This window comes from Lemur catta, chromosome 1, assembly GCF_020740605.2.
Source record: "Lemur catta isolate mLemCat1 chromosome 1, mLemCat1.pri, whole genome shotgun sequence".
Taxonomy (NCBI): Eukaryota; Metazoa; Chordata; class Mammalia; order Primates; family Lemuridae; genus Lemur; species Lemur catta.
The window spans coordinates 243,605,186-243,618,184 of NC_059128.1; the positions used below are offsets into that span (position 1 = coordinate 243,605,186).

Sequence of the window (12,999 nt, forward strand, 5' to 3'; positions counted from 1 at the left end):
GAACAAGAGGACAAATGATTAAAATTTGATGTGTATTTTCAAATACATAAAAATATTTTAAGCTTATTCAATATTAACACCTTAAGTCTTTAAAAATCTAGGACAATTGCAACTGCAAAAAAAATTCAACATGCACAAAATTATACCCACATCTAACTGGAAAAATTTTGTGACTATTTTACAAAAAGAGAAGAGATATTACTACAAGACCTAAACTTTTCCCTTTAATGTTTTTTTCAATGAGTCTATGACTTGCTTATTTCTCAGGCTATAGATAATTGGATTTAAGAAAGGAATTATAACAGTGTAAAACAGAGAGTCTATCATGTCTCGATCATTAGATTGTAGAGATGCAGGGAGCACATACATGAAGAGAAGAGGGCCATAGTATAAAAACACAGATAAGAGATGAGCTCCACAGGTGGAGAAGGCTTTCCTTATGCCTTTGACTGATTTCTTTTTTAAGATTGTAAAGAGAACAGATGTATAAGAGACAAGAACAGTCAGAATGGTGAATGCTTGAATTGAACCTGCAAAAACATAAAGCACAAGATAATTAATAGACGAGTCAGTACAAGAAATCTTTAACAATGGGATGATGTCACAGAAAAAGTGATGTATTATGTTGGAATTACAGAAGGTTAACCTAAGTAAAAAACCTTCATGAATAGTGGCATGAAGAAAGCCACCTAGGAATGACAAGACTAATAGCCGGATGCATAGTGCATTGGTCATAATCACTGGATAGAGTAAAGGTTTGCATATCGCTACATAGCGATCATACGCCATTGCTGCCAAGAGAAAACATTCTGTGGTTAAACTGATTGCAAAGGAAAAAAATTGTATCATACATTCAGAGAGAGACATCATCTGACTCTTGGATAAGAAGTTGATCAGCATGTTGGGGGTCACTGTGGAAGATAACCAAGTATCCACAAAGGCTAAATTTCCAAGGAATAAGTACATGGGGATGTGCAGGTGAGGGTCATTCCAGATGAGAGTAATCAGACCAAGGTTCCCCACAATGGTGATGAGATATATCACCAAGAATACCAGGAACAAGGTGATTCGCCACTCTGGTTGATGAGTAAGTCCTGTGAGAACAAACTCTGTCAGCAATGTTGCATTTTCCTTTTCCATGTCTTCCCTTGGTGTCCTCTGAAATAAAATGAAGTACATATAAAACATATATATTCACTATGCATTAATAATTACTATGAGTTCAAATTGGGGTAGGGAGTTCAAATAAAACTCTTATCAGATCACCTTTTCATTTTATTTATTACCAGTAAACTGAAGGAAACTTTTTAGGAAATAGAAGAAAGGAATTAAAATATAATTACTTTCCTTTAAAAAATATGCAGTATTTAATGGATTTAGACAAAAAGAGATACATTCTGAGCATGTGCTAAATTTGTCAGGACAGGATTGAATACGGTAAGGAAAGCCTGTGTCTGGGACATGGATTCAGCATCAAGGGAAAAGGTATTGGAAGGTCGAGGATTAATAAAGGAATTAAATGCCATGTTAAGGATCTTGACCTTTAATTCTCAGGCAATAATCATGCACTGAAAACTTTTCAAATGGGGAGTGGCATTATGAGATATTTTTTAAATCAAATATTTGGTAGTGCAGAAAAAAGCTTGTGAGAAGGGGAAAATGGAGTCAGCAATACTAATTAGGAAACTGCTACTATTTTCCAGGGCTTCCCCCAAAGCAGATTACACATCAGAATGCTCTGGGGGAGCTCCTTGTGAGAAATATAGATTGCAAGGTAATACGGTAAGTATATGCACAGTAGTACAAGAATGGAACCTAGGATTCTTAATTTTCAAAATGTTCTCAAAGTGATTCAAATGTATCAAAGTGATTAAACCATGAGTGATATGGCATTAGAAGTGATGAGGAGAACAAAGTAACAGATTCAAAGAATGCAGACTATAGAGTCATTAGGACTGGTGCCTATTAGGTGTGGAGGGGATGGTTAGTGAAGGAGAGATGAATCACTTGGTTGCTGGGTAGAAGTTTTTCAAAAATTGAGATTAAGGGCTTAGGGGCATTGGAAAAATTTGGAAGGAGCATCCTCTGAACATTTAGGTGAGATATACTTACTATCATATGTCTATAAATCTTAAAAAAATGATAACCTTGGAGTCATGGGAGTCATTGACGGCATAGTTATAGATGACCCATCCATTGCAGAGTATGCAAAGCAAAGGGATGATTACCAAGATAGACACTTGAGGAAGTTATATTAGAGAAGTAAAAAAGTGGACACAGTAGTCCCCCTTTTCTTTCCATGGTTTCAGTTACCTGTGACAACCTGCAGTCTAAAAATATTACATACAATAAGATATTCTGAGACAGAGAGATCACATTGACATAACTTTCATCAGAATATACTGTTATAATTATAGTGTTTTATTATTGGTTATTGTTTTTGATATCTTACTGTGCCCAACTTAAACTTTATCACAGGTACTATGTATGGGAAAAAACATAGTGCAGTATATAAAATGTTCAGTTGAGATTTCAGGTATCCAGTTAGGGTCTTAGAACGGATGCCCTGCAAATATGGGGCGACTACTGTATATGTCATTTATTAGATGACCAACACCTGATCGCCTTTTCTACCACATGATTCTTGATGGTGAGCCGAGACTACCACCCACTCTAGAACAAAAAAGCTAGAAAGATATTTTCTTATCCCCCTTGTATCTAGAGTAAGGGGACTCGATCTATGTTTGCTCAATCAAATTCACCCAAACTAGATTTGGAATATGGAAAGAGAGTGCAATTACAAGGTCAAAGAGAATTCTCGTCGCAAAAGAAAAAAAAGCCAAGGCAGACATACCAAGGCTCCAGCAAATGCATCCTGCATCCACAACAATGACACTGACATTGTCAGTAAGGGCAGCTCAAAGTGAGCAGCAGTAAAACGAGCTTTCATTGAACTAAGTTGGCACATGATTTTTGCTGTTTCCTTTCTTCTACTGCCCATTTTTCCAGCTGGTTTTTCAAACTGTACCAACTTTTCTATGTTAGAGACAATATCCATTCAATAAACTAATTTCCTACTGCAAACAAAGCCCTTACTCAAACTAAAGATTAGGGAGAGGCTAGAAAAGAATACCAAACAGAGTGATGAGAGAAGGAGGAATACTGAAAAGCTGAGTGTGTGGACATAGGAGAGGAAAGACATTCAAGAAGGACAAAGTGAAGTACAGGGCCACGTGCCAAAATAAATGCTCTAGAAGAACAAGGAGTGAACAGAGATCATTGAATGTGAAAATTAGGAAATGATTAGAGGGTTTATTGGGAGAACTTCCCATTTAATAATTAAATTAAGGTCAGATAATAATGAGAATTAAGTGGGTAACAAGTGACACAACAGTAAGTGAAATGAGATGGAGCACTCTAAGAAATTAGGAGAATAGTTGGCATTTGTCTGCTGCCATGGACAATTGTAAATATTTTTCTATAGAATTTTTGACAAAAGTTATCAAAGGGAGAAGAGAGGAATATATAAAGAGGAAACATTTTATTATTTTAATGGAGAGGTGGAAAGGGAATTTGGATGGGTGAAAAGAGAACAAGGAGGAACAAAAATAGGTAGAGAATAACAAATGCATACAGGGATTAGAGTATATAAAACAAACCAAAGAAGTTGGAGAAGGGAATCATCAGAAAAAGGCTGAAGACTAAATAAAGGGGAAAGCTCATAGGCTTGGGAAGGGTGGTAAATATTTGTCTTAACACTAGGATTTATTAAAAGATGTCAACCCTGAGATTTTCTTTTTCTGTTATTCAAAATTCAAAGTTTGTTTTCCTTTGGTGATTTTTGCATGAAAGAGAGATTTGATTGTAAAGACTACTTTACAATCTTTGTGTTATTCATAAAGATCCTAGCACTGCCCTAAACTTCTTTACATATTTAAAAGTTGCTTTTTGTTTGTTTTTACAATGATTACAACTGACATTCTCTAGGAATATTACTGATTTTACTCTTGAGAACATATTTAGCCATAAATTTTTTAGCAGAATAAAGTCAAAGATTGTAACCTGATCAGGCTATAGAAATGGCAGAGACAATAATTCCAGTTGTTAAAGTTACCTTTATTTGATATAGTTTCCTTTTATGTAATTCTAAACAACAAAATATCTGAAAATTTTCAAATTCCCTTTGTGTGTGGGTACTTAAGTCATAAATGCTGCAATTTAAGAACTAATAAACTGATCATTGGAGAGATATTTTCTGTATATTTCCTACTATATACATATATGTACACATTATTAAGATTTTGATATATATATATGATACCAAATTAAATTGCTGTTTGGGTGAAAGGATCTAGGAGCTAATATTTAAGTGACTTACCTTAAAAGTTTTATTCATAATATATATTTAATTCAACAAAATGGGTTTTTTTATTTTAATCATCAGAAAGATTGCTTACATTAAAATCATTATGACATAAATCTTTAAACCTAGTTTAAAATTATTTACCTTTTTATTTACCAGACTTATCTGATAAATTCATCATAGTTAAATTAACAAGATAATAAAACATTGTTAAAGGAGAAAAATCATGCTTACAACTATTTTGAGTGTCCAGATTAAGTCATAAAAATAAAATATACAGAAAATGTACTATTTGCTTTCCATTTCTCACTGGTCCTGGCATCTTATAAATCCAATCTAAAATTATTATAAATTAAACCATATTTTTAACTTTCTAAATAAAAGACAGTTTTTTGGAATCATTTCTCTGTTACCCATACCTTAAAAGAAATTGTGTAGATCCTTTAATAGTGTTAGGCTTTCTAAAGCACAAAGAACACAATAGCATGGAAATGCCAATAAAAAAGGTAGCAATTTCTTGCACAGTGATTCATTCTGTAGGCTTCATTTCCCAAGCTCAGAAAAATGTTGTTTATATAAATTTGCTTTGGGCACAAGAGTCAACCAATGGTACAACTGTGTGCTTTTGCCAGAAGAGGAAGGAGTGGAAAACTGGAATTCCCATAAGAGCACCTGAAGATTTCCTGTAGGAAGATAAAGTGAAGCTCTTCTACTGGGCACTGTGGATTTGGACAAATTGTCCCACAGGTCATTATAGTCTTTGAAATGATAAACATCCATTCACTGTAGGCAGTTCTTTTACCAACTGAAATTTTCCACCAAAGGTGACACTTATGATATGTGCAGGCAAACTGACGTTTATATATATATAATTTGTTGGTCTGAGTACCATGATTAGTTTGCTCATGTCTGAGCTAATCAAAACATAATTTTAATGTGGCCAAAGATCTAGATTTCTTTCAGGAGCCAACTCCAATTAAAGTTTTCCATCTCATGCAAGTTGCCTCTGAAATCCAGACATATACTATTAATAGCTCCCCAGCTTTCAGCTGATAGAAATCCTACTAGGCAAAGGGGGAGGAGCCAAAGAAAAACAAAGACCACAGTGGGATGAGTAAGGAAGTTGAGCATCTTCTCTAGTTCTTACTTGTCATCCATAATTCTTCTTTGGTTAAGTGTCTGATTAAATCTTCTGTGCATTTTTAAATTATGTTTTGTTATTATTGAGTTCTGAGACCTCTTTATATATTCTGGACACAAACACTATACTTAATACATAATTTGTAAATGTTTTCTGAAAGTTTGTGCGGTTTTTTTTTTTATTTTAACAATGTTTCTGAGAAGCAGAAACTTTGAATTTTTTTAATTTCAGCATATTATGGGGGTGCAAAAGTTTAGGTTAAGTATATTGCCCTTGCCCCACCTTTCCCCTCTGAGTCAGAGTTTCAAGCATGTCCATCCCCCAGAAGGTGCGCATCGCACTCATTATGTATGTATACACCCATCCCCTCTTCCCCCCCATATGCCCAACACTCGATTAATGTTATTCCTATATGTGCACTTAGCTGTCTATCAGTGAAACCAATTTGATGGTGAGTACATGTGGTGCTTACTTTTCCATTCTTGGGATACTTCACTTAGTAGTATGGGTTCCGGCTCTATCCAGGAAAATACAGGAGGTGCTATATCACCATTGTTTCTTATAGCTGAATAATACTCCATGGTATACATATACCACATTTTATTAATCCACTCATGGATTGATGGGCACTTGAGTTGTTTCCACATCTTTGCAATTGTGAATTGTGCTGCTATAAACATTCGAGTGCAGATGTCTTTTTATAGAATGTCTTTTGTTCTTTTGGGTAGATGCCCAATAATGGGATTGCTGGATCTAATGGTAGGTCTACTTGTATCTGTTTAAGTTATCTCCATATTGCTTTCCACAGAGGTTGCACTAGTTTGCAGTCCCACCAGAAGTGTATGAATATTCCTGTCTCTCCGCATCCCTGCCAATATTTATTGTTTTGGGACTTTTTGGTAAAGGCCATTCTCACTGGAGTTAAGTGATACCTCATTGTGGTTTTGATTTGCATTTCCCTGATGATTAGAGATGTTGAGATTTTTTTTATGTCTGTTGCCATTCTTCTGTCTTCTTTTGAAACATTTCTATTTATGTCGTTTCCCCACTTTTTGATAGGGTTGTTTGATTTTTTCTTGCTGATTTTCCTGAGTTCTAAATAGACTCTAGTTATCAGTCCTTTATCAGATGTGTAGCATGCGAAAATTTTTTCCCATTCCGTAGGTGTCTGTTTGTTCTTCTGTCAGTTTCTTTGGCTGTGCAGAAGCTTTTTAATTTCATCAGGTCCCATTTATTTATTTTTGTTGTTGCTGTGATTGCCTTAGGGGTCTTCATAAATTCTTTGCCTAGGCCAATGTCTAGAAGAGTATTTCCAACATTTTCTTCTAGAATTCTTATATTTTGGGACTTTTTTTTTATTTCAGCATATTATGGGGGTACAAAAGTTTAGGTTATGTATATTGCCCTTGCTCCCCCTCTTCCCCCCAAGTCAGAGCTTCAAGCATGTCCATCATCCAGACAGTGTGCATCGCACTCATTATGTATGTATACACCCATCCCCTCCCCACCTTCCCATCTGCTCAACACCCAATTAATGTTATTCCTATATGTCCTCTTAGGTGTTGATCAGTGAAACCAATCTGATGGTGAATACATGTTTGCTGGCCGTTATGCTGTCTTCTTTTGAAAAGTTTCTGTTCATGTCCTTTGCTCGTTTATTGATGGTGGTTGTTTGATTTTTTTTCTTGTTGATTTCCTTAATTTCTATATAGATTCTTGTTATCAGCCCTTTATTGGATGTGTAGAAAGCAAATATTTTCTCCCATTCTGTAGGTTGCCTATTCGCTCTAAGGACAGTTTCCTTAGCTGTGCAGAAGCTTTTTAATTTGATCAGGTCACATTTGTTTATTTTTGTTGCTGCTGTGATTGCTTTGGGGGTCTTCTTCATAATTTGCAATTGCAAAGATGTGGAAACAACCCAAATGCCCATGAGTGGATTAATAAAATGTGGTATACCATCGAATACTACTCAACTACAAAAAACAACGGTGATCTAGCACCTCTTATATTATCCTGGATAGACATTGAGCCCATCCTTCAAAGTAAGGTATCACAAGGATGGAAAAACATGCACCACATGTACTCACCATCAAACTGGTACTAACTGATCAACACTAAGGTGCTCACATGGTAGTAATACTCACTGGGTGCTGGTCAGGTAGGGGGGATGGGGGGGTGGGGGCAAGAGTGGGTGGGGTGATAAACCCACAGCTAATGGAGATGGGATGCACTGTATGGGGGAAGGACACACTTGTGGCCATGCCTTGAGTGAGGCAAATACATTTCATGTAACAAAAATGTTTGTACCCCCATAATGTCCTGAATAAAAAGAAATTGATGTATTTGTACTTGTCTTATTTTATATTTATAGAAAATAGAGCTAGATGGAACTTTAGGAGGAAATTAGTGTGGAGTTTCCACATGTGCCACTTTAAAGGAACTGGGATGGCAGGATACATTCTTATCATTATAGAAGACATTATTTCGAGAGGTTTATCATGTAGTTTCAATATTAATTATTTCATAAGATGTAATTATAATGAATTAAGATTGTTTTTTAATAAAGAGTATGATATTTATATGAGAAAATAGATAAATAAAGGGAAAGAATCAGAAACATATTCTACCTCTCTTTTATGGACCATATTTCAGAAATTTAAATTTAATGAGAGAAAATTTGTCTTTATAGAAGAATTACAGCTAATAAATGCAGAAGATGGGTGAGGGAATTCGCATTTTGCAACATCTGATAAAATAACAGATTTAGCCAACAATCATTAAAATCATTTTGTGTAGCCTTGATAGGGAACTCAGTAATGAATGGCTCACACTAACATGATCTCAACAGCCATCAATGAATATCAATAGAAATGGGGAATCAGAAATTTGTTCTTCTTGATATTACACAATAAAAAGTCCACAGCCCACAAACTAAAATAAAAATATCCTGAATTTAATCAAGCTTCTATATCTAATTCTATCTCATTTGCATACAATATATTACCTTCATCAAAAGATATTATCAGTCAGATCCAGAATGTAAAAAATTTTACTGGACAAATAAACCAGTTTCTTTAACAAATAGGTGAAAGAAGGAAGAAGAAAAAACTGTTATAGACTAAAAGAGATTTAAAAACTGTCATCCAAATACAATAAGCACATCTTGTTTAAATCTTGGTTCAAACAAAGAAACGACAAAATTTTTGAGACAAATTGGGAATACTGAACACAAACTGATATAAAATAATATTAAACAACTATTACTAATTTTGCAGCATGTAGTAATAGTACTGTGGTTAGTTAAAACAAAATATTTGTTAGTATTACATCCACTAAAAGATTAATAAAGCTTCTGCACAGCCAAAGAAACAGTCATGAGAGTAAACAATCTACAGAATGGGAAAAAATTTTCGCATACTACACATCAGATACAAGGCTGATAACAAGAATATATTTAGAACTCAGGAAAATTAGTAAGAAAAAATCGAACAACCCTATCAAAAAGTGGGCAAAGGACATGAATAGAAATTTTTCAAAAGAAGATATAAAAATGGCTAACAAACATATGAAAAAATGTTCAACATCTCTAATCATCAGGGAAATGCAAATCAAAACCACAATGAGATACCATTTAACTCCAGTGAGAATGGCCTTTATCAAAAAGTCCCAAAACAATACATGTTGGCGTGGATGTGGAGAGACAGGAACACTCATACACTGCTGGTGGGACTGTAAACTAGTGCAACGCCTATGGAAAGCAATATGGAGATATCTTAAACAGATACAAGTAGACCTACCATTCGATCCAGCAATCCCATTATTGGGCATCTACCCAGAAGAACAAAAGTCATTCTATAAAAAAGACACCTGCACCCAAATGTTTATAGCAGCACAATTCACAATTGCAAAGATGTGGAAACAACCCAAATGCCCATCAATTCATGAATGGATTAGTAAATTGTGGTATATGTATACCATGGAGTATTACTCAGCTATAAGAAATAATGGTGATACGACATCTCTTTGGTTCTCCTGGAGAGAGTTGGAACCCATTATATTAAGTGAAGTATCCCAAGAATGGAAAAACAAGCATCACATGTACTCACCAGAAAATTGATTTCCCTGATCATCACCTAAATGCACATTGGGGAATGGTACCAACTGGATATCAGACAGAGACAGGAGGTGGGGGGAGGGGATGGGTGTATGCCTACATGATGAGTGTGTTGCGCACCGTCTGGAGAATGGTCACGTTTGAAGGTGCTGACTCGGGGAGGTGGGGGATAGGGGGAGGGGATGGATGTATGACTACATGGTGAGTGCCAGGCGCACTGTCTGGAGAATGGACATGCTTGAGGCTCTGACTCAGGGGGATGGGCGGGACATGGGCAATATATATAACCTGAGCTATTGTACCCCCATAATAAGCTGAAGTAAAAAAAAAGATTAATAAAAATTCAGTTATCAGTTGTATTTTTAAAAATTCAGTCATAAAGTATCCTTGCAGAAATCAGAAGCATTATGGAATGTTTCTAATTGAATAATTAATTGCTAATAATTTTTTACTTTAACTAAAAAAACTTTTTAAACATTTGAGACATGTACATGTGGAAATAAATTTATTTTTTTCAAAATGGCATTATAACAGGAATTTAAGAGATTATAACAGAGCAGCAACAGTAAATAATAAGAATAGAACCCTAATCAAAAGTAAAAATGTGATAGCAAAATTAATCCTTATAAATTAACCATCAAGACAACAAAATTAATCAGAATCTCCTGAATGTCCGTAGTATTTCTAAAGGAATACACTCAGTTGTGTAATTTTTTTGTTATAGGAATAAAACCGTCGACTTACACAAATATTTTTCATTTGTATTCATACATCAAATAATCAATAAATTTATGATGTATAGTATGTCTACACATTAGATTAATATTTTGGTTTATCTACTGGAATTACAGCCAAAAAAAAACTAAAAATAATTTTTAAAATCCCACAGCAAGAGATACATTTCACCCCTATATCAACAACTTTAATTTTTATTTCCTATTAATTCTTTTTTCACAATGCTTGAACAGATTGCTCAAGGAACACAATTCATACTTTGCAAAAGAGGATTTGTGTCCATTCTATTATGCTAAAATAAGTTGATATATATTAATATAATTCTGTCATTGAATTAGAACTAAATTGGTTGCTGAGACCATGAGAATCTGGTCTCAACTTTAAAAGCATTCACAGGCTCAAATTTGCACCCCATCCACATACATTTAACCAGTTTCTTATCCTTGCCTTCTGCCTCTTGGAGTACAGCAATGCATTCCCTATGTTTGATCATGCTTACTACTGCAAACAAAATGTTCATGTAGATAGAGTACAGGAGTTTTGTAATGTTTGAGAAGGCTGTATACTGAGATATTTTCTAATCTGCAAATTTCTGGATACCATTGTATCATATAATGCCCTATATAAAAGTTATTATATGGACTTCTAGATATAGAAAGTTTTAAATTCTGATGCTCTATTATTCAATTCAAGCCAACCTCTTTTTAAAAAGAGATTATTGTTGTTAGCCAAAAATTTTAAAGGTAAAAAGAGATATCAATTTTTTAAATCCTTCATTTTTCTTAATATTTCTGACTTTTATTTCAGGAACACTGCAAGAATCTGAGTTTTTATTGTGTTATTATTGTATGGTGGAGTATTACAGAGCCTTATTAACACATGGGCCCAGTGCAGTGAGCCATGAACTAAATGACTCGCATTTATATACCAGCCTCCATTTTTGTCAATTATTCAGTGGAATTTGGGTGAGGAGTCCCTGGCAGATAAAAGATTTTCAAAGACTAAATGTCCAGGTAACAAGGAAGTAAACTTTTTTTAAATAAATCAACTGTGGATGATGTGAAGACACTTCAATTGGACCACATCCCAGTAAATATAGTACAAAGCTGGGTTCCCTCACGGAGTGCGTGCACATCCTGACTGCTAGCCCCGTGATGCAAAGGCACAGCCATGACGAATCCAGAAGACTCCATGACTTGTTTATGCAAAAGGTGAAAGAAAAGATTTGAAATTTTGCTAAGGAACTGTTTACTTCTTTGTAACTCTTTTTAAGGCATGCATAACTTCTTTATTTCTCAAACTGTAAATAAACGGGTTTAGTAGGGGAATTATAATCGTGTAAAATAGCGAATACATTTTGTCCTGATCTTCAGCTAGGCCAGATGCAGGACGCACATACATGAAGATAAGAGTTCCATAGTATAATGAGACAGAAAGTAGATGGGCACTGCATGTGGAGAACGCTTTGCTTCTGCCCTTTTCAGACTTTTTTTTCAGAATATCAAAGAGCACACGTGTATAAGAGACTATGATGGTCATTAAAGTGGATATTTGTATGAGAGCTGCAAAAATAAATATTAGTAGTGCATTAATAGATGAGTCATTGCATGAAATTTTGAACAGTTGTACAATTTCACAGTAGAAATAATGTATTATGTTAGACCTGCAAAAAGTTAATCTTAATAGCAAACTCACATGAACCAGGGGATGCAGAAAACCAATTGCATATGAAACACTTATCAACTGAGTGCAGAGTTTGCTAGACATCACCACTGGATAAAGCAAAGGGTTACATATGGCTACATAGCGGTCATAGGCCATCACTACCAGGAGGAAGCATTCTGTAGTTGCACTAGAAGCAAAGAAGTAAAATTGAGTGATGCACTCAGCTAGAGATATCATTGCAGTCTTGTCTAAGAAATTGACCAGCATCCTGGGGGTCACAGAAGTGGAAGTACAAACATCTACAAATGCTAACCCACCAAGGAATAAGTACATAGGCGTCTGAAGATGAGGGTCCTTCCAAATTAGAGCCATCAGTCCAAGGTTGCCCACCATGGTGATGAGGTAGACCATCAAGAACACGATGAAGAGGAGGACCTGCAGCCATGGTCGATCTGTAAGTCCTGTGAGAACAAACTCTGTCACAATAGTCTTGTTTCTTTCTGACATAGCCACACTTGTCACTGTAATAAGAAAATGGGTGACAGACACAATCAGTAAAAATAACACAAAGCAGTGGCATTTTATTTGTGAGTTTATCTACACTTTTGAGTTTTCCATTTAATTGATGGTTTTTAAAGTTTAACCTTCATCCCTTTGTAAGATTTGTTTACAAAGTCTGTGTTTGGGTATCTGACCCTAAAACTGGAAAATACTGAAATGAATGAAAATATTTGAGGCACTACCTCTACCCTCTTAAAGTTTTTGGCTGGCCTGAGAATTAAATAGATATAAGACAGGTTAGCAGGAGGAAAGCATACAAATTTATATAAATTTTACATGACATGAATGTCCTCATAAGTAAATGAAGACCCAAACAAGTGGCAAACTTAAATATTTTTATACTACATTGAACAAACAGAGGCAACTGTGAAAAAGCAGCTAAAGTATGTGAGTAGGCAAAAGGAACACAATTATTTTAAT

The 12,999-nt window shown here is 35.0% G+C and overlaps 2 protein-coding genes across 2 annotated transcripts; both read right to left on the minus strand.

Annotated features, from left to right (window-relative positions):
* Positions 1–210: 210 nt before the first annotated feature.
* LOC123642454 (olfactory receptor 5H8-like) lies at positions 211–1,161 on the minus strand. Its single transcript, XM_045557548.1, has one exon. The coding sequence runs from the start codon at positions 1,138–1,140 to the stop codon at positions 211–213; it is 930 nt and encodes a 309-aa protein (XP_045413504.1). The 5' UTR covers positions 1,141–1,161.
* A 10,440-nt stretch (positions 1,162–11,601) lies between these two features.
* Positions 11,602–12,530, minus strand: LOC123642459 (olfactory receptor 5AC2). Its single transcript, XM_045557561.1, has one exon. The coding sequence runs from the start codon at positions 12,523–12,525 to the stop codon at positions 11,602–11,604; it is 924 nt and encodes a 307-aa protein (XP_045413517.1). The 5' UTR covers positions 12,526–12,530.
* Between the last annotated feature and the right edge of the window lie 469 nt (positions 12,531–12,999).